Raw genomic sequence first — 21,746 nt, forward strand, 5'->3', positions numbered from 1 at the left:
ATATTTGCACTCAGCAAATACACCGAGTGGAGCTCAGTGCAAGAAATGTGGACTGAGTTGCCAAAATAGGATTCCAAAATAAAAACGCACCAGGGGAGGGTCCCTCATCTTATCGGTCACCCTCAACCTAGTACGAATTACTTTAAGCAGATTGCTTTCCCTCCAGTCCCTCTGCAAACACCAGCCACACAGAAGGGACCGTGAAGAGCTAAGAACTGGAGCAATTTTGAGGGCTAGGAGAGCTGGAGCCTGGAATTTAAGAAACTCTTTCCAGGGTAGGCCTGGCCAGAGTTAAGCAGCCAAGAAGCATTTTGGGGTGAGCCCCTGGGACCAAAGCACTCTGGGAGAAAAGCAACTTTGGGAGGACGGGATTGGGGGAGAGGCGGGTGACCAAAGGTGCACTTACTGCAGCTCAGGGCAGAGTCAGCTGCATTTGGAGTCAAAAGACTGTTCTCAGAACCTCTCCCTAATCAGATTAGAACAGAACAGGAAAACAGCCTGGGGCCAGGGCTAGGGGAGGCTGGTGGGTGCTCCCTTCTGCAAAAGGGGCCCAGGGTATGGGCGAGAGAAGGGAGTTCCAGCTCCTGGGCCGAGGCATGAATTTCTCAGAACTTTGGCAGCCTGGAAAACACAGAGCTGGTTTCTGTTTTCCACCCCCAGAAACGGCCTGTAACCACAGCGGGAGGGAGGCCCGCTGGCAAGGCCGGGAGAACCCCAGCGAGGCCAGGAAGGCAAGCATCGCCTCTGTGTCTGGAGGGAAACCCGGGCCAGCTCGGATGCCCGGTTCCTGGGCGTCCCCAGCCACCTCACGCTTCCCACCAGCTGGGCCCCCAGGGACGCTATCTCTGAGAGGAGCAGAGTTGGGAAGCAGCAGCTGGAACGGAGGGGCCGCGTGTGCCAGCTGGGCTGGCCTCCTGGCCCAGAGGGGGCCACGATCGCGCGGAATTGCCTGCAAAGGGATCGCTTTGGGTTCCAAAGGCAGCGGGCCAAGCGTGACAGAATAACAAGGGGAGTGGGAGGAGGGATGCATGAGGCAGACACCCAGCAGCACCCAGCCTGGCCAACTGAGCGGGAGCCCGCCCCTGCCCTCCAGGGCAGCCCGGGCCTGGGCCTTCACCATCGTTTCCATGGCACTTGGTTTTGCTGTCACAACAACCCCGAGATGGCCAGGCACTGGGCAGCCCTACTGGCTGGAGGCTAGAAATTGATTCTTTAGGGTCCCAGTAGCCAACACATTTTTTGAGGACCTGTGCTGGCCTGGGGTGTGACATCCCCCAAGCATCTGCCGCTGTCAAGTCTATTGGACATTCTGAGGCCTGGAGACTGTGGCCTGGAGCTGCTCAGATGGAGATATGTCTCCTTCACAATGGCCCCACAATGTCCAGCAAGGGACCGAAGGCTCTCAGCACTTGTCCTTCTGTCGCTGTCACCCCGTCATATCACACAACTAAAATGCTCATAAAAAACATAATTTAAAAATTGCTAGCAAAGGTTGAAGGTGCCCAGCTGACCTGGGATGTTTACAGGTATTTAATTACACATGTATCTCACTTTGACTTTGCAATTCTTTTAGATGTAGATGCTAATTCCCCCCACCCCACCATAACCTCATCCCCAGGTTTCTCAAACCCTTTTTTCCAAACTCTCTGAAAAGCTCATAGCCCTAAAATTCCAAAGCTGTCCTACTGAATGGAGAAGATGAGCTGATCCTAGGACCAGGACACAGGCTTGCTTCCCACGTTTCAGAGTCAGTCAAACCTAGATGATGTAGCAGAGCTTTTTATTTGCAGTTCTGAACTCCCAGAGAAACTTGGGGTGTCTTTCCTCAAAATAACCTAAAGAATATCTACAGGTTTACTCACGGGCTGTGTGAACTTGGGCAACTTACTTAACCTCTTTGGGCTGCAGTTTCCTCATCTATAAGATGGGGATACTTGCCTCATGGGGCTACTGTGAGGACTGAATGAGTTAATATGTACAGCCTTAAAAGAGTGCCTGCCATGTAATAAGTGCCATCTAAGTAGTAGTTCTCCTTTATTGTTTCATGATGAAATAGCTTTAAATCATTCTAAACCCAGGCCAGGTATGATCTCCATTTGATTGCTGGATATCCATTCGATTCCATAAATATTTGGTGAGCACCTACTATGTAGAGGAAGCTGTGCCAGACTGAGCAAAGGGGCACATAAGCAAATGTGATCAAAGACATGGTATGTGCAGTCAGCCCAGGGGCAGACTGGGAGGCAAACAAGTCGCAGATTTTTGTCCTTATCATCCAGAGCCTTGGACTTGAGCCAGGGAGAAAACATAAATAGAAACATCTGGAAGGTATATGTGATGAATGGCCACCACGAGGGGACACTGTCCATCCCCAGGACTCGGAAACAAGAGAGAAACCCTCAAGCTACAGAGAGAGGTGACCTTGTCGGGACCTTGAAACACTAGCCAGATTTCAAAAGGCAGAGGAGGGAGTGGACGGCATCCCAGAGGGGGTGATGGTTTGGGAAAAGCCTCAGCATAGCCACGTGTCGTCCTCCACTCCAAACAGAGGCGTGGGTGAGAAGGAGGGCTCCAGATCATAGGAGACACACCCTCAAGCAGAACCAAAAGGTTTGCTTCTAAAACCCCATTTTTTTATACTAGTCTCTCAGGTCATTTCTAGGACTTGAACTTATTCTCTCTTTTTCAATTTTTCTTTAAAAAAGAAAAGGGAATCCAAAAGCACAATTGTATATACTGAAAAAAATCTCCCCCTACTCCCACCCCCAGCTGCTCAGCATGCCGTGCCGTGGCTGTATCTTACTAACCAGCATTCAGGTTGTGTCTAAGTTATCCACTACCACAAACAAGACTGCAGTCCACACCCCACACCCCGCACCTGGTGGCATGTCCGGACGGACCAGACCAGGGTCCCTGGAGACCAGGCTCATTGTGGTGCCTCCTGTGACCCAGGAAAACCAGAAGCTCGTGAAGTCACAAAGCATCGAGCCGCAGCGCACCTCGTAGGGGGCAGAGATGGGAAACAAATGAGCCATCTACAGGGTCAACTGTTTGAAGTGGGATCTTCTGGGTAAAAGGAGCTGTGCCTTGTAAGCTTGGTACATTTTTATAATCAACCCTCAAAGAGGGTTCTCAAAAGAGGTTCTATCACCGTAGATTCCCACCAATAACACCCAAGAGTGTCTGTTTCAGGCAACCTCACCTGTCCTGCACTTTACCCACCTCCCTTTCTTTTCTATCCCTTTTTCCCCCTGCCCTGCCCTTCCTTTCTTGCCAACCTCACAGGAGATCAGGATGGCCCTGGTCTGGAAGGGTCCTCTCTGGAATACAGAAGATAATGGCCAGAGAATAGAAAGCCCAGGGAACCAGGAGAACATGTGGGAATTTAGACAAGACGGCTGGAAAGGAGAGGGGCCCCACCTTCGGGCCTCAGAGCCCTGTCTGAAGGGACTTCCCGAAACGGGAAGCTGTGAAGAAGGGGATATCACGTCTCAGGAATAAGGGTCCCGTTCAAATCTGGAGCAGGAATGACTTCCCTGGCCACAGTGGGAACCAGGAGCTGGTGAGAAGGTACCGAAGAGGCCTGGGCATGCCCCAAATGCCAAGAATAAGACACTTCTGCAGCCCTGGACAGAAGACAACAACGAGGGAGATGCTGTAGGTGCGCGTCCTCACAGAGTGCTCGCTCTGGGTCTGCCCGCCATGCACATGCTCCATAAACCACCTCAGTTAACCCCCAAGCACTGCCCTTATCCCCTCTTTACAGATGGGAAAACTGAGGCCACAGGCTTTTTGTAACTTGTTCACGGCCACCATCCCACATTCCTTGGGCAATTATACTGATCTTGGGGAGATGGAGAAGGGAGCAGAGTAGGAGAGGGTCGAGGGTGGCAGGGTCCCTTCAGGGCAGGTGGAGTCTGAGGTCCCTGCAGGGCTGCCGGCAGGAGGGTCCAGGAGAACAGACCCCTGGGGGGGTCTGGGGAGCACACCTTCTAGAGTCTCGTTGAACCAGGGGAGGGCCAATCGGCCTCCATTCGATTAGGTTGTCGTTTGGAAGCGAGCAGAGCGCATTCCTCTCACACTCGTGCCTCCAGCAGCTCATCCTGTGCGCCTGAGCTCTGTGACCTCAGACAAGCTGTCCCCTCCTGCCTCAGCCTGGCTTCACATCTGAGATAGGGAGCTGCCGCCCTAGGAGGCTTGTTAGGTGGGAGGGGCTGTTATTGTTATAATTATTTCCTGCACTCACCAGCCTGGCAAACACACTCCCCAAACTATAGCCTCCCCCTTGCTAGCAGCTTCCCTTCCCTCCCAGCATAAAATCCCAACCTCTCCTGGTGGCCAAAGTGACTGCCTGCCCTGGTTGTCTCCCTCCAACTCTTCCTCCGCCCGCCGTGGCGCTCAGCTCCACCAGGCCCCTTGCCCTGCATGGCGCCGAGCCCCTGTCTTCCCCCAGCCCCCCACCCTTGCACTCGCTGCCCCCTCTGCCTGCAAGTCCCTTCTGCCACCTCAATGGCTCTCAGATCAGTCCTCAGAGAGGCCGACCTGACCCACCCGTCCCCACCACCACTATTTATTCCTTCAGAGCATCTGGCCGTCTGGAATTCTCCTTATCTATTGGTGGCCTGGGGTTGGCAGCTCCCCCCTGGAGTAAGCTTGGTCAGAGGAAGGGTCTTGGATCTGGTTCGTGGCTGTGCCCCTGACATGGGCACAAAGCCCGGCTCGCGGTTGGCGCTGAGGATCTGTCAAAGCCGTTAGGAGGCAAGGCTGGGCACGCTGAGACAGGAAGGCACCTGCTCAAACAGGAGTCCCCAGGGGCAGGAGCCCGAGGGAGCCAGCCCACTGACCCAATACTGAAGGAGACTTGAGAGTCGAAAAACCACTTTTCACACACACCTCGCCTCAGGCCACCAGCCAGGAAGAGGCAAAGTCGGGGATGCGAGCCAAGCCCTCCTCCCACAGCCCCCACTCACCGACGTCTTCTGTCTCCGAAGTCACCGGCCTGGGCATGCCCCTGTGCGACAGAGGGACACTCCGAGGGTCTAGGAATTCTCCTGTCTACATAGAATAGGCATTTTCCAGAGGGGCCCCCAACAAACACACACAATCTGGTCAACACTCCTCATTATGAAGCTGTTGCTTCTGCCAGAATTGGGCCCCAACGCTTTCAGATCAGTGGTTCTCAACGGGGGCGACGTGACCCCCGAGGGGACATGCAGCAATGTCTGGAGGTGTTTTGGGATGTCGCATCTAGAGGAGGATACAAGGCTGCTCAACGCCTCACCGTGCACAGGATGGACCCCCACGGCCAGGAAGGGCCCACTGTCACAGTGCTGCTTGTGAAACCTCACGTTAGGCCACAGGTGGGACGAGAACGACTTGGGGTCCCCGGCCTAATGCAGAGAAGAAGGGCTCCTCTAGTTTGGGGAGAATCAGCCCTGAATTTCCTGAGTTTTACCTTTCAACAATAACTGGGCATTTCCTTTAGACCTCTTCCCTCAACCTGTTTTAGATTTTCTTCATTTTCTGATACACGATATATATTTATTTAGCTGTTTGTTTTGTGTCCCCAACTAGGACATAAGCTCTTAAAGGCAGAGACTCTGTTTCACAGCCTAAAACTTGCAGTAGGCACATAGGAGACATTCAACAAATATTTGTGGAATAGATAAAAAAACTCCTCAGAATATTGAAGAGTAAAATATAGCCATCTTCCTTTTGGAACTAATTTTCCCATTATGCTCCAAAATCCCTCTCCCTATCTTCTGTAGAAGTAGATTTGTAGCTCAAGCTATGGTTGGATAATATAAATACAAAAACTACACTTCCCAGCCTTCCTTGCAGGTCAGTGTGGCCACATAACCCAACTCCGGTCAGGGAGGTACCAGCTGAAGGAATGCACACGATTTCCAGGTTACGCCCTTAGAGGGACGGGTCCTGGCCTCCTTCCTCTTTTCCCAGACCCTTTCCTCCCATCCTGGTGCCATCCTGGACAATGCAGACAAGGGCACAACCCTAAGAATGGTAGAGAGAGAAAATAGCCTAAGTCTTGGACACCATGAAGGAGACGGTGAAAGAGAAAGAGCCTGAGTCCTGGACCGTGGGGCCGACATATCAGCCCTGGGATGCTTACGCCTGGGCTGACACATGATAAATCATCCATCTTACCTAAGCCCCATTTTCTTAGGATTTCCATTACAGCAGCCCCTCAACGTCCTAACCAATACACAACCTTCCCCTGATCTACAAACGCTAACGCTCCTGAAATCACATATGAGGTCTCCACAGTGCTGCAGGGATTATTTTAGCCACAGAGTCTAGGCTCGCCTCTTTCAGATTTGTAGGGGATTCAATCCTTTGTCACAATGTAAAGTCCCTTACTCCTTGTACCTCAATATCTGAGCACATGTCTAAGCCAGAGAAAGAAAGGAAAGGAAGTCAGATTATTTAGATCCACCAGATGAGAAGGACAAAAGAAACTATCCAAAGGCCCATTAAAATCTTACCCCCAAATGTATCAAATATGTTTAGATCCATGAGTTCATAATGCTACCAACAAAAAATAAAACGAACAAAAAACCTAATTGATTACTATTGGCAAATACTACTGAACTAACTCATTATTTTGAAAACTGGCACATAAAAGGAAAGAATCAAGCATTCATCCTGCTTTTCCTATATGAATTATACCATTGTTGATGAAGGGAAGTTTCTCTTTACAGAAGTTTTCCAACTAACAGAGAGGAAAGGATGATAGAATTAGGATTGAATATCACCATTTTGCAGCCCCTGATGAATTAATCAAGCTAGACTTTATCAACAGCAACTAACATTGCCAAAAGAGAGGCAGCCTGATCTCACCTTCCTCCTGACAGAGGGATGCCATCACCTATGAAGCAGTCCTGCCAAAAAAAGAAAAGAAAAGAAAAGAAAAACAAACCTAATCCCATTAAATCCTCTAGAGCCAAATGCCAATTTATAGGAGATACAGATGGCAGGGGAATTACTAACCCTCACCATGGGAATATAGTTGGCAAAATTCAGACTATGGGAAATTTTATAGGATAAGAAACTTGGTTTCTTCAACAAATAAACTGCAAATAATGGCAGTAATAATAATAATAATAACCAAAAAGGGGTTTTATTATTTAAACCCTAGGGGGAACCTATAGATTAAGACAGACTTAAAAGACAAGGTGTCCACTTGCAGCGTGGGGGCCTGGCTTGAATCTGAATCAAGCAAACCAGAAAATCATAAGAACAAAACAAACCATAAAAAACACTTATAAGATGACTGGGAGTTTAAGCAGTGGATATTCCATGACGTTAAGAAAGTATTACTAATTTTCACGTGTGCTAATGGTTATATGGGTATTCTCTGAGTCCTTTCTTGTAGAGATACATTATGAATATTAATGCATTAAATGATGTGATATCTAGGATTTGTTTCAAACTCTCACTATGGAGGTGGTAGGGGATGGAGGTGTAGAAGAAACCAGCTTGGCTCTCAGTTGAGAACTGCTGAAGCTGGGTGGTGAGTACATGGGTGTACGCTGTGCTAGTCTATATTTGCATATATTCAAAATATTAAATCATAAACTATTTCAAACATCTTACTCCCATGCACAGGGAGGGGGAAGGAAGAAAGATGGAGCTAACACTTTCAAAGGCCCCAGTGTATGCTATGTACTGGATAAGGCTACATGATGTGAGTGGCACTTCCAGGTCGGACGTCACAAATTCAAATACCTATTGGGTTCAGATAGGAACCTGGATGGAGTGAGGTTGGCCAAACAGAAGGGAGACAAGAGACCAAGCTTGATGGTAAGCAACAATGGCCACTCCATCCATTATCAGGAGACAAGAGGGAATGGTGGGGACTGTGGAGAATGGTAGGCATGTGCTCTGCCTAAAGGAGGCAGTCTCTACTCATGGCCAGCCTCGACCTCAGCTCCAGGTAGCTGTCATGCAGCATGCGGGGCCCAGGGTGGCTAGAACCTCAGATTTTCCAAGAAAAGCCAGAAATTTGTATTTTTTATATGCAAGCCCCGGTTTTTAAATGTTGGCATTTAACCCAAATACTTTTTTAAATACTGTGTGGGCCAAACCAAATATCTGCAGGCTAAATGCAGCCTGTAGAACACCATTTGGCCACCCCTGCTCCAAGCACTGACACAGACCACAACTGGATCCATCTGTAAGAAGTGGGAAGGGGGCATTAATCAACTTTGAGTCAACTCTTTTTTAGGCATCCAATAAAGCTGAGAATTCAAAAGACAACACCAACTTCCAGAAACCTGTAAGAACTGGCTGTAGGATATTTCAAAGGCATCCTCCACATCATTGGCTTATGCAAACGGAACTTCCACTTTGTCCGGAATTTTGGAAATTAACAACCATGAAGTGTCCTTTCAGCTTTCCTGGGACAGTGGAACTAACCAGCTTCACATGAAATCCATTTTTTTGGTTTGTAGAATGCCTAGGCCTGAAGTCTAAGCTTCCTGCAACCGATGATCCTGTCATAAAATCAAGACAGGTTGCTCAGTGCTCATTTTAGTATGACCAAATTGTCCTCTGCTTCACCTGTCCTGCCCGATTACAGGGCAGCTTAAAGGGATGCAGCACATGTCATCCCCAAACCTGGAAGTGGCAGGACTCGCCGCTGAGGACCAGGACAGACTCCACCCCAAACTCAACCTCAGTTTGCCTTTGACTTGGCCTAGAGAAAGGCCGGCAGCACCCAGGACTGGCAAAACCATCCCCAGCCCTTCCTGCTTCTGCAAGGTTCACCTTGGCTAGATCCCCAGATCAAGAAAAAATGAAAGAGGTGTCAAAATGCAGTAGAGATGAGCCGGAGAAGTGGTTTCGTCATCCCCAAGAATAGAGCCCCTTTTTCCCCCCAAAAGGGTGAAAAGTTAAAAAACATTAGTACTCAAAGTTGAATAGGTTGGGAAGTGGACTTGGCCCAATGGATAGGGCATCTGCCTACCACATGGGAGGTCCGTGGTTCAAACCCCGGGCCTCCTTGACCCATGTGGAGCTGGCCCATGCGCAGTGCTGATGCGCGCAAGGAGTGCCCTGCCACGCAGGGGTGTCCCCTGTGTAGGGGAGCCCCACGTGCAAGGAGTGCACCCATAAGGAGAGCTTCCAGCGCGAAAGAAAGTGCAGCCTGCCCAGGAATGGTGCCGCACACACGGAGAGCTGACACAGCAAGATGACGCAACAAAAAGAGACACGGATTCCCGGTGCCGCTGATAAGGATAGAGGCAGTCACAGAAGAACACACAGCGAATGGACAGAGAGAGCAGACAACGGGGGGAAGGGGGAAAGGGGAGGGAAATTAATAAAATAAATAAATAAATCTTTAAAAAAAAAAAAAGAAAACTGGTATTCCTTAAAAAAAAAAAGGTTGAATAGGGCTAGGGCAAGAAGACAATCCTGAGCTAAACTCAAAGGCAATAAAATACACCCCCATCATAAGTATGTGGAGGGGAGTAAAACAAGGCTATTTCATAAAAAGAAGCTTTGGGTTCTTGTTTTTTTTCCTGGGAAAACAAAACTTTACCATTTATCCAAATGGGGCTTAGTGATGGGAGAGAAGGCAAGGAGTTGAGATATGTAAAATAAGATCTAATTAACTTACACCCACCTAATTTATAATCTCAAATAACTAAATTGCTTTTCAAGAGGAAAACAAACTACAGCTAGAACTGATATTACAAAGTTAAGTATGTTCTCATAGGAAAATCCTGGTTTACCGTGGGTTATGGCCTGGGGTAAATGAAGGAGACCCACTGCAACCTACAGACCCGCACATAGTGATGTTCAAAAGCATCACCCTGAGTTGCTGCATCATCCTGAAATGAGCAAAGTCTCCAACAGGCTCAGCCTACCACACTCACTAAGGCAGGGATGTGAATCTTAGCCAGATGTTCTAGAAAGAAAGAAAATACAGAAGGGCCTTTAAAAATTTTTTGACTGCTGGTGTACCCAAAAATCTTGCTCAACCAAATACCTATTCCTTCAAAAGGATATTAACTTGTTACTTCATTTGGAGATCGAAATGAAAGGGAGCACAAATGGTCCTGGAAGAAGGCTGTAAGTCTACCTAATGACATCGGATGATGTCCCTTTCAGTCCCTTTATTGGATGCTGTCTGCTCTTTGTGGGTCAGATGCTGCTTTGGAATGCAGGCTGAGGGGACAGCAAGTCTGAGAACGGACTTTCTTGTGGTTTCGTAGCTTTTGACCTCTAAATGCAAGCATGCATTCCTTTTCAAATATCTGCTTAGCAGGATTTCAAATGGATGGCTGAGTGTTTTGGAGTCTGGAGACAGCTGGAAGGTGGCTCCCTTAACTACGCTGGCATTATAAAGTATGTATCATTTGGGATGAAGCGCAGCTAAGTGGCACAGCTATGAGGTTCCAGAGGAAAACATCAAGGGGGGCAAAATAAAGATGCTCTAACTACGCTATCTAAATGATGTTTACTCTCCTGGGAGAAGGTCAAGGACCCACTGCAAACTCTGTTAAGTGACCTTCAAATAGTAGCTCTAATTTTGTGGATTTGCCTTTAGGCAAGCACTGCTTTCTGGACTTTGAAATTTTCTAATGATACTCTATCTTTTGCTGAATTAACAAAAGGTGGCCTCACAGGGTGAAAAGAATACAGGTCACAGTCAGCTAAATTTCTCTCCTTCCAACCCGGCTCTCTCCCTCACTATCGGCATGGCCCCAGATTTCTGCTCATGGTGATGATGATGATGATGATGTGGATGGAGGAGATGAATAGTAACAACTATTTGAGTGCTTACCATCCTTACCAAGTACTGGTCAAAGTGCTTTGCAAGGGTGACCCCATTACAATTCTTTGATTAACCTCAGAGTTAGTTGTATTTTCTTAACGTAAGTGACTTGCCCAAGGCAAAACCAAGCAAAGTGGTGAAACCAGAAAAGAACAGAGGCTGGACCCTCCAATCCATTCCTAAGAAGTTAGCCCTTGCCGTCTGTGTCCAGTCACCCAACAGCATGTGCACAAGGCAATCAGCACAGTGCCGTTTGTAACAGCAAGAGATGGGGAACGGCCCACATCCCATCCAAAGAAACTGGCTAATTGAAAGAGCGCCCATCCATCCCACAGAACATTGTCAAAAGGGAGCAAGGATTCTCTGTATGTACTGATGTGGGAAGATCTCCAAGATCTTAAGTGGGAAAAAAACTTAGATGTGGACCTGTGTGTATATTTTGCTATCTTTTGTCAAAGAAAGGGTGAAAGTCTGAAAATACATTTATATCTCCTCGTGATTGCATAGGGAAACTCTAGAAGTTATATCCTCAATGGGGGCTGATATCATCTGCAGGGGAGTGATGATTGGTTCTTGGGGGAGAGAGAAAAAATCTTAGATATTACAATAGTTTGTGGCCCTACAAAGATTCACCCTACCTAAACAGATATGCAGTTTATCTGTGGGATTAGCACTGCGCGGGGGCAGTGTGTTTTGGAAATCTTTGTCTAAAAAAGTTCCTCAAGGGGGCTGGCAATGATGAAAAACAGGTTGAGAAATACCACTGTAGAAGGTGAGAGAGAGAAACTAAGGTAAGAGGGCTGGGCAGAAATAGGGACAAGACTTTTGCACTTTATCTTTTTATATTGTTTGTTTTTTTCGGATATGAAAACTTACTGCCTCTATAAAATACAAAATAAATACAGAAAAATCAACTTAAAAAAGAATGTTGGCAAAAGCCCTTGGCAGCGGCCTGGCGCTCTGTTGGAGCATGCTAAAAGAGGTGTGTGAATTAGACTTGGCCTTGGTGGTTTCTGGACCACCGCCACAGGCCCACCCTCAGAGGCCTGAATTGGGCTCTCCAGGTGCCCACGGCCTCTGGACCTCTCAGCCAGCACCGCCTTGCTCGGTTCTCATCAGAACAGAGGATCCCTGCGTGTTCACCCTCTGCCAACACCACGGTCCCCAGGAGCCCAAGACTTCACGGGGTCAAGCCGGCAGCCAGGCCCATGGGCCCTTCTCAGAGCAGCCAGGATCTCAGTGGGCTCTGCACGCCTCACTAAACAGGAGGTGCTTTGTCACAGGCTTGCCGTGGGCACTGAGCGGCCTCAGTTAAAGCTCTATGACCTGCTGAACAAAGCGGTGCCAGTTCCAGAATGCTTTTTTGTCCCTCGGTTCCTGTCCCCCCTTCCTGTGCTTTGCAGAGGGTGTCACTCTTCCCTTGCCATTTCTCACGCACTGGCCCAATCAGCTTCGGGGTAAAGGGCCTTTTTAAAGGACACCCTTGACCCTCTCTGCCAGTGGCACAGCCAGCAGAGCTTGGGCCACTAGCCCATCCCCCACGGGGCTCCCGCAGCAGGGGGCATGTGCTAATTGGACTTCCCGCGGTCCCTGGGCTGAGGGTGCCACCCTCCTGGTGCAGTCAGACATCCTGAGGCCTCGGAAGGCTGCTTGGGAAGGAAACTTGGGGCTGTGCTCTGGGGCCCTGCCCCATGTCCACGTGGAAAAGACAGGCCAAGAGCCAATGAGGGGCTCCATCCCCAAAGCCTGGAGAGTCACATTTTTAACTCATCTACAAATATAATTTTAAAATGTGAATCATGTTACATCCTACAAGAAGTCAAATACATTCCTAGACATGAAAAGGACACCAAATATTTATGCAGGATGACCCTTGCCAAGCGCTGTTCTAAGCGTCTTCAGTGCATTAACTCGTATCATTCTCACCACAGCCCTAGGAGGGAGGAACTATGATCATCTTCATTTCACAGATGGGGAAACTGAGGCATGGGGAGGCTAGAAAACTTTCCAAGGACATACAGCAAGTGATGGAGCCAGCACTCAAAGCTAGGGTCTTCTTCTGCTTTATGGAAACACAACAAGTGAAAGCTGAGAGCTGGAACAAAGCAAGGAGAAGATGAAAAGAGAGCACAAGACCAAGCAGAGGAAGGAAAAAGCGCCGGGCAGGCCAGCATGTCACACACGTCCTTTGCAGCCTGGCTCTGCCTTTGGCCCCCCTCCTGGCAGTCCGAGTGTCCACGTGGAGGTGGCGTGGCTGGCTCTCCCACATGCTCCAGCGTGGCCCTCCCAGTGGCCCAGAGAGCACTGGTTCACTGCAGCCTAACTGTGCACATCTGGCAGGGCTGCACTTTAACCCTGCGGTGGCCCTTCACTGGGTGGGAAGTGAAACTGGGGTCTGCTTTTGCCCTGAGGTAGAGAACATTACACTGCTGCTTTGCTGCCCAAAAACTATTTCCTGTGAGACCAGATTTTTCTCTGGGGTTTTTCCCTAAAAGACCAAAGTGTTCAAGCCACTGAAATAAAGGTAAATCTGTAGAAGGCACCACAACCATCGTCAGCATCACGGTTGTAACTAACGCAGTAAATAGTACTTGATGAATGTCTATTATGAACCACAGGTCCATGCTGGAAACTTCAAGTTTAGACCTCAGGGCGTCTTTGGCAGTTGGTGAGTATCCGAGTAGGAGGCAGAGTTTTCAGGAATGAGAAAACAGAGGCCCAGAGACACTGGCCCAGGCGAGGGTCTGAGCAGGGCTTGAAACCGGAGTCCAGCAACACAGACCGGCTTGCTGCCCCCTGGGGCTGCGCTTTCATTAGAGGTGAGGTCAGGGGCCACATTCAGAAGCCAGAAAGGAACTACAAATTTAGGGCTACCTTAAGCAGCATGACAACGACTTCCTGTGGCCCCTGTGCACAGCTGTGGGTGTATAAACTGGTACAACCCAGGGAAACCACGTGGCAGTGTCTGCTAAAGTGGAACAAACCTATCTCGGGGCCTAGCGCTCCATTCCCGGCCATGTATTCAAAAGAAAGGTCCATGGGTGGGCTCCAAAAGGAGAGTTCAAGGGCACACGTGCACTTTTTAGCCATCATAGCCTCAAACTGGAAACAACCCAACTGTCCATCAACATGAACACGGATAATCCCTCGATGGAATATTCCACAACAATGAAAGCAAATGAACCTCAACTACACCTAGCAACAGGGGCATGTCTCACAATCCTATTGTTGAAAGAAAGAAGCCAGACACAAAAGAGCACCATTGTGTGAATTCTGTTGGTACAAAAAAAGACAAAATGAATCTCTGAGGTTAGAGGGCAGGAGAGTGGGCACCTCTGAGGAACGGGTGGAAGGGGCACGTGGGGGGCAGGCCTTTGGGGTGCTGTCTAGATGCTAGATGATAATGATACGAAAGACACAGAATACGCTACTGAGTTCTGCATATGGGTATATGTCAATATTTGAATACATGTAGACATTCAAATTTATTAAATTCGTGTGTTTCAATAAATAAGTTCTAACTACTTCATGTGAAGAAGAGCAAAAGCACATTTAGAAGTGAAACGGACGGGCCTGTGACCCTCCTGCACGTGTAAGCCCTCTCCCTCCCTTCCCCCTCGCCCTTGCAGGTGCATGCGTGCCTGCCACACCCACCTGCCATCCTCACAAGGCCCTGGAGAAGGCCCGGCCATCACTGAGACCACTTCTTTCTTCCCTTGTCAGCAGGACGGGGCCGAGGACCTCGTGGCAGGCCCAGGCGGCATCCCTGCCCTCTGTCCTCTCGCCTGTGGCCGAGCCTGGGACTGCACCCCAAAGCCTGGGGGGACTTGGGGGGAGAGCACAGCGACTTGAGGGCCTGGAAGCCCAGTTCAGCTGCTGGCTCTGAGAACAAGTCACTGACAGCACCCGGGGAAAGTCATGGCGGAGGCTCACGTTCCCCCTGCCTCTCTCGCCTGCGCGTGCCTTGCCAACACCCACGGCCCAGCGAAGGCCCCTCGGGGGCGGCCGCCCTTTCTTTTCTGCAGTGGAAGTGGTTTGGAACCACTTGTGTACCAATCAAATTTCGGACTTTCAGTAATATTTTAAATGAAAGCACAAACGAGAGTCTTTCGGCTCCCAATTCTTGCGTCCCTACACCCCATTCTCCAAATAGCAGGCAGAGTGATCTTTTCAAAAGGTAAATCAAATCGCACTGCACGGCTGCTGAAAACCCAACGGCTGCTGACCACACTTTAGATAAAATCCAGTGTTGCCTTGCCCACTCCTCTGACCTCCTGGCCTTCCCCACATGCTGTTCCTTCTCCCTGAGACACCCTTCCCTCCTGCCTTCCCAGGGCTGGCTCCTCACCGAATGCCACCTGTCCAGACAGGCCTTTTTCTCCCCTGTTGGAGGAGATGCCACCCTGATCTGAGCTCCTGCCCTTGTCTCAGTTCCTTCAGAGCCCTGAAATTCCTCTCCTTATTTATTATCGCCTTTTCCAAAAAATACTCCATGAGGGCAAGGACTGTGATCCATTTACTAGTTCATACCTAAGGCCCAGAATGGTGCCTGGCACAAAACAGGCAGCCAGCTCATGTTCATGGGCGGGAGACAAAGGGAGTTGGGGGGAAAGAGAGGAGTGGAGGGAGGAAGGATCTCGGCTACCTCTAGGAGCTGTGGGTATTTCCCAGCCACAACCCGGGTCCTTAGAACAAGACACTACTAGTTCCAGAGCAGGGATAAAGGAGCAGAGAGGAAGCAAGTGAGTGTGTGTGCAAATCTGCATTTCAGATGAATGGCGCCAAGGGTCTGAGCTGGGGTAGATGGAAGAGCATAAAGAAGGGGTACATTTCCCCCTAGAATATCACTTATTTTGCTCTTTCAAAAGGAGACTTTCTGAAAATGTCCCGGGGTGGAAAAAGTAGCAGCAGCTTTTTAGAATTCCAAGAAAGAATGGGGCCAAGGCAGACAGTGTCTGTGTGCTGGGCTGCAACCTGGGAAGAGGAAGGGGGAACGCAGAAGCCACACGTGGAGCTGGGAGGGGTGCCCAGACAAGACGCTCCCATCGTTGGCTAAGGTTCAGGAGAAGATGCCAAATGCAGGGTGCCCCCCTGGGTCGCAGGGGAGTGTGCGGGTCAGCAGCGGGTTTGTGCTGGAGAGCAGAGACCCTGTCCACTGGTGCCCCTCCCTCTTCCCACTGCAAAACTTCCCCTTGACCCTCGAAACACACAAGCCAAGCTCTCACGCAGTTTTCAAGGAATACCTACTTGGCCAAAATCCCAAGGCAAGTCAGTGGCAAATCAGAAACACACATACAATGGAAGCACATTCTGCTGGAGTCTGGGCCTCTGCTTTGTGCAGCCAAATGTGTATTTTGTGGGAGAAACTCCTTTGAATAATAAATGAAAGGAAACAGAAAAGGATCTTAAAAACCTAGGATGTCTCCCACCCAAACATCAGAGAAATAAATGGCCCAGGGGATTTCCAGTTTACCTGCCAGAAATAAAAGACAAAACAACAAGCCAAGAAGACCTAATCCACACGCATGGCGCCCATGACGGAACGTCTAGAAACGGTCCATGGACACGCAGGCCCGAAGGCCTCTGTTAGGAACGTCTGAAGATCCCAACAGCTGGGAGCCCCAGCTGTGCCTGCGTCTTCCCAGGGGCTACAGTGGCGGGTGCAGTCTGGGGCACATCAGGCCACTTGGGGACCTCCCCATCAGAGAGCCCAGTAGGAGAGCCTTGAAGAGAATTCCAGGCAAGTACCGAACGTCCAACCAGCCACCGCATGGCTGCCTTCTGCGGGTCACAGAGGTAGAAATCATTCCACGCCCTGCCATGCTCCAGCCCCCAGACACGAAGGCCGAGAATTTAGAAGCCTGACTTCAGCCTATGGGAAGGGGCAGGGCCCGGCTTGGGAGCTCAGAGCTTCCTCTCCTTTCTGTCTCCCAGATGTTTGGGGGAGGGACTTTCCAGGCCTGCCCTGCTGACAACCCCAGGGGCTCCACTCCCATAGAATACAGTAGAAGACAGTGTGAACAGTGCCCCCCTGGAGTTGTCAACGCACTCCCTTGTCTGTAAGTTTGGGATGTGCCCCACACCCAAATTCTAGAGATTTATAATGTCCCCTGGCACGGTAAATGCTCTGAGAAGTCATGCACTAAACAATTGTTTCAAAAAGCTTGGTTGAATCCAGAAATCTTTCACTTTTTTGAGCCATGGAATCCTCACTTCAGAAGATAGCTATTAAAATCCCACGGAACTGGGGTTGTGCAGAATATATTTAAGAAAAGCCTCCTACAACAAAAGTGATTTCGCCATGCTCAGACCTCTGAGGCACCCACAGAGTGCGCTCCTGCTTCTGGGTGCTGGCAGCTCCCGCTCACCAAAATTCCAAATTTGCCTGTGTTCAAAGACGCCCCAAAGGCCCGAAGGGTCTCCACAAAAAGCCAATGCCCCTGTGGGTCTAAGGCGGCAACGGGCACTCGAAGGTCACTCGTGACAGCCTCGGGCCGCCCTGGACACTGGTCTCCTCTGTCACTGGGAGCCCGCGGCTGGACTAACTCCCACCCCCTCCCTGAAGCGCTCACCCTCTGTCCTTACCACGTGATGGCAGGCGGGTGGGAGGGCTCAGCGGCTCGCTCTCAAGATCCAAGGGACACCGGGCACAGGGTCAGCTGGGGAAAGCGGCCTGGACCTGCCCAGGCACTCAATGATTCATGAAGCATCTCGTCCGTGACGCAATGCCCCCAAGCGCGCGGGCGGAGAGTCTGGTTACAGTCACATCGCATATACCCACTGCAGGCATTCTGCATCAGCTGAATTTTCTACATAACCCCTTCCCAATAAGCACCCAACCTTCATTTTAACCCTTCTGGGTGTAAATTGTTCAAGGATGATTTGCACGTGGGTCCCCCTTTTAAAACGCAGCCCAGCGACCCTACCTCGACCTGGGCTTGATTATTCAGGATTAGACTGGTCACTTACTAATAGAGCAATACCTTGAGATGGGGGTTTACAAGGTCCATGGTGCAGTTTGACCCTACCCCAAATGGCCCCAGAGAGCCATGCGTGATGTGTCGGGGCGGGGGGGGGGGGGGAGGCGTGGATTTATGTTGGGTGGTTTTACTACAGAGAGAATGTGGAAACTTCTAGAAGTCACAGAACCCCCACAAAACGTGGCTCATCAAAACTTTACATAAAGTAAAAGCCAGCAGTCTCTGAGTAAGCACTGAGGGATTCTCGTGTGACTGACGTGATAGTTAACTTTTCGTACCTGTCCTTTTGATCGTTATTTTGTCTACCTCGAAGCTTTCTGCCTTACTTCCTACTCCTTGGCTGGGTTCCTGAGAGTTAATTTTCCTAAATAATTGAGGTTTCAGGGTATATCAGATGCCACTGCCTGGAAGCATGAAGCTGGAGCTCTGGACGGCAGCCAGCAGTATGGGTTTTCACCCTCCTCCTAGGAAACTCCACCGCCCGTTTTCTTTTTCCTGGAGCACCTATAGCGAGGCTGCTCTCCTGCCACACCCCGCCTTGTGTCTTGCCTACCCCAGGTGAGTCCTGCCAATACACCCGGCACTTCCTCCCCGAGGTGGCCAGGCCAGTGCCCCAGACACGGCCGCTCCAATGAGACTGCCCCTCCACGCACCTGTGCCAACACACTGGGGCACCTCCAGGCCCCCACAAAGCTTCCTCTGCGCCCTTCCTCGGCCCGGCCACCCCACCAGTGGCTCCCCACACCGGAAGCCCGCTGCTTCCCGCCCGTCAATGCCCTGCTCTGTTCCCCCACCCGCAGCCCGCCCGCACGCCCCCATTCATGCTCCATTCTGAGAGAGCCACTTTTCAAGGAGCTTTCTTCTTCCCTCCCCCCCCCAAAATACACAAAAGAGGGCTATAAAGTGGGATTTTTCTTTACAGGGACAAAAGGGGGGTGGCTTTCCTTCCTTTCGGCTTTCCTATCCTCCATCTAAATTTGGCAATTGGAAAGAGAGTGGCAGCAGTTAAACTAACCCAGTTCACGACCCAGGGGACATTCCTAAGGCCAGAACAGCTCTGCTCTTGGGGTGGGGGAGGCATCACAAACCGTTACCACCCACTCCAAAAACCCCTGCTGGGAAAAGGTTCTTGCACAGAGCAGGGTGAAGCCTTAAAGGTCATCCTGTGAACCCCCTAAAATTCAAGGGGGGAAGCTGCAGCCCAACAGCGTGGAGGATTAGACCCCGGCCGGTCAGGGCACTTCCCGGGGGCACCAGCCTTACGGGCAGTGAGAAAAATGAGCATCTTACCGTCATCCAAGTAGGTCTGGTCCAGATTCTGCTCCTGTTTAATTGTCACTCCTGCGGGTAATACTTCCTTTTGGTCACTGACCGGGGGTCCGTTTTTGGTGGCTCTTTGGCTTGTCGCATTCTGCTGCTGAATGACCGTGGGGTAAGAACTCGGGCTTAACCTCTGACCCTGGCTGACCGGAGGTGGGCCGGGCCTGGCGGTGCCAGGTGCGAAATTCTCGCAGCACATGATGTGCTGGAATTCCTGGTGACTTCCGCAGCGCAGCTGCTGGTTGGTGGGTGAGTAGTGGATGACCGGCGAGGCCTGCTGGTTGGCCGGAGAGGGGTGGAGCAGGGCCGAGCTCTGGCCCTGGGAGCCGGCGTGCACCAGCACGGAGCGGTGGGCATCCGCCAGGGCCAGGGGCGCGGACATGAGGGCCGGCTGCTGGTAGCCCAGGAGGCCAGGGCTCAGGCTCTTGCTCCGCTGGTAGAGGACGGCCGCTGGGTTCTGCTGCTGGTAGCGGGCATCAGGGGACGAGAGCCCCGAGCGGAACTGCTGGCAGGGAGCCATGGTGGGCACGAGGCAGGAGGGGGCCTCGGCCACCATCGGGTGCTGCGGATAGTAAGGCTGGCTCCCCAGGCCTCCGTGGGTGGGGCTGCAGATCAAGGAGGGGTCATACTCATCAGTGGGCTCCGTCTTGATGGCTGGGACTGAGAGAAGGGAGAAAGCACACGGCGTACCGTGGCCGTGAGCGTGGCTGTGCAAGGAGGGGGAGTGGCCGGCGGCTGGGGACTTGCACACTGGAGCCCAAAAGTCTGGGATCAAGTGGGGGGGCTCTGTCACTTACCAGCCTGCGCCACTGTCCTAGGTCAACAAGCTTACCCTGACCTTGAACTATAGGTTCCCAAGCCTGGAAAGGTGGCTGGTAGGTCTGGGCTCAGCCTTGGGACATAGGCAGCCTATTTCCCCAAGGAGAAGAGTTCAGAGAATTTTTAATTTAAAATATATCCCTCCTTTACCAACACACACACCTCTCTACCCTGGCAGTTCCTGACCCCTTTCCTTACTTATTTTCCTTCATAACACGTATCATCATCTATTATATTACATAAATTGTGTTTATTTATCATCTGAAAGCCACTCCTACTAGAATATCAGCTCCCCCAAGGCAAGAGGTTTTGTTTATTTTGTTCAGTGCTGCCTTACTGGGACCAGAACAGCACATGAGGGAGGGAGGAAGGAAGAAGGGAGGTGGGAGGGAGGGACCAAGTGGTGACTGGCACCCTCCTTGGGTCTGCGGTGCCCTGGGGGAGCAAGATGTGCTGGCCGGGGCCCGGGGTCCTCCTCTTTTACCTGTTGATAAAGGTCATGGGCTGGTGGGAGGACGACGTGAGATGCATGCGCAGAGCATGGAGACAGGCAGACAGTGACCATTCTTTCACTATTCCTAGTACTCCTAGAGCCTTGCTGTCACATTGTCACATCTCTCCCTGCCCTGACCACCAGCCTTCGTGCTCCTCCCCCGTCCTTAACGGGAGGATGACCAGCCCCAGGAGCTGAGAAATCAATTTTCTTTTCATTGGCATAAATGATAGAACTGCAACTGAGTGGGGGGCTCCCAAGTGGTGGGGGGTTAGAGGAGGCAAGGACGGTCAGCATCGAAAGCAAAAATGCTGATCTGACCCCAATCCACAGGACAGCTTCTCAGGAAGCCGCTCAGAGACGGTCACAGGGCCCCTGGCCCGGCTGGAGGGCTGGGTCGTCACGCAGCCCAGGAGCCTGCGACCAGCACCAAGGCCAGGCCCGGGAGGCCCCGTCACCACAAATGAAAGTAGACAGAGCCATAAAGCGTAATTGAAAGCCTCGACCTTAAAAAAGTCCGACGGGCTTGCGGTCTAGAGCCCTCTCAAATGCTCTCTGCCACAGTTTCAGGCCCCATCAGGCCTCGGGGGCCTGCCCCCTGCCCCGGAGGGCGTGTCTCATCAGTCCTGGGGAGGCGCGAGCAGGCGCCAGCGCAAACCTGTGGACACCCTCAAAGCTCTTGGCCAAAGCCAAGGCCAAAGGGGCGGGGCAGCCCGGGACCGCCCTTTGCTTTAATGCTCCTGGCATCCCAGAGGCATTCTTAGGACAGAAATTATACCCTTGACAGCCTCAAATTACAGGTTTCCACTGCTGGAAAGGTGCTGGTAGGTCTGGCTCAGTCAGCGCTGGGAATTCTGTAGCCTATTTTCCCAAAGGGAGAGCTCAGAAGAATTTTTATTTAATATTGTACCCCCACCCCCTGGCAGTTTCTGTCCCCCTTTTCTGCAGCCCTTATCATCACTGGGCATATTAATACTGTCACTTTATCTATTATCTGAATTCCCTCCATTAGAATGTCAGCTCCAAATGGACAGGAATTTTTATGTTTTGTTCACTGCTACAGCTCCAGGTCAAGAATGGTGCCTGGCAAATACATATTTTTCTAGACAAAAGAATGAATGAAAAGTGGTACTGTCAACCTTCTTGGGATTGTGGTACTTTGTGGGAATGAGACTGCCTGGCTGGTTACCCACCCAAGAACTCCATTTGGTCACTGGTAACTAGCCACTGAATGGTCAACTAAAGGTTCTGCAGGTTTTATGACATAGTCAGCTCCCACCCCAGCGCAATCAAATCTAAGACAGAAACAAGACCCATCAGCTTAACAACCTTC

The 21,746-nt window shown here is 50.8% G+C and overlaps 1 protein-coding gene across 1 annotated transcript in view; it reads right to left on the reverse strand.

The window, feature by feature from the left end:
* Window positions 1-21,746, reverse strand: part of NFATC2 (nuclear factor of activated T cells 2) — a 145,440-nt gene that overhangs the window by 24,770 nt on the left and 98,924 nt on the right. Inside the window, 1 exon segment of the mRNA XM_071211790.1 lies at window positions 19,072-19,761. Coding sequence (XP_071067891.1) covers window positions 19,072-19,761 — 690 coding nt within the window.

This window comes from Dasypus novemcinctus, chromosome 24 (genome assembly GCF_030445035.2).
Source record: "Dasypus novemcinctus isolate mDasNov1 chromosome 24, mDasNov1.1.hap2, whole genome shotgun sequence".
NCBI lineage: Eukaryota > Metazoa > Chordata > Mammalia > Cingulata > Dasypodidae > Dasypus > Dasypus novemcinctus.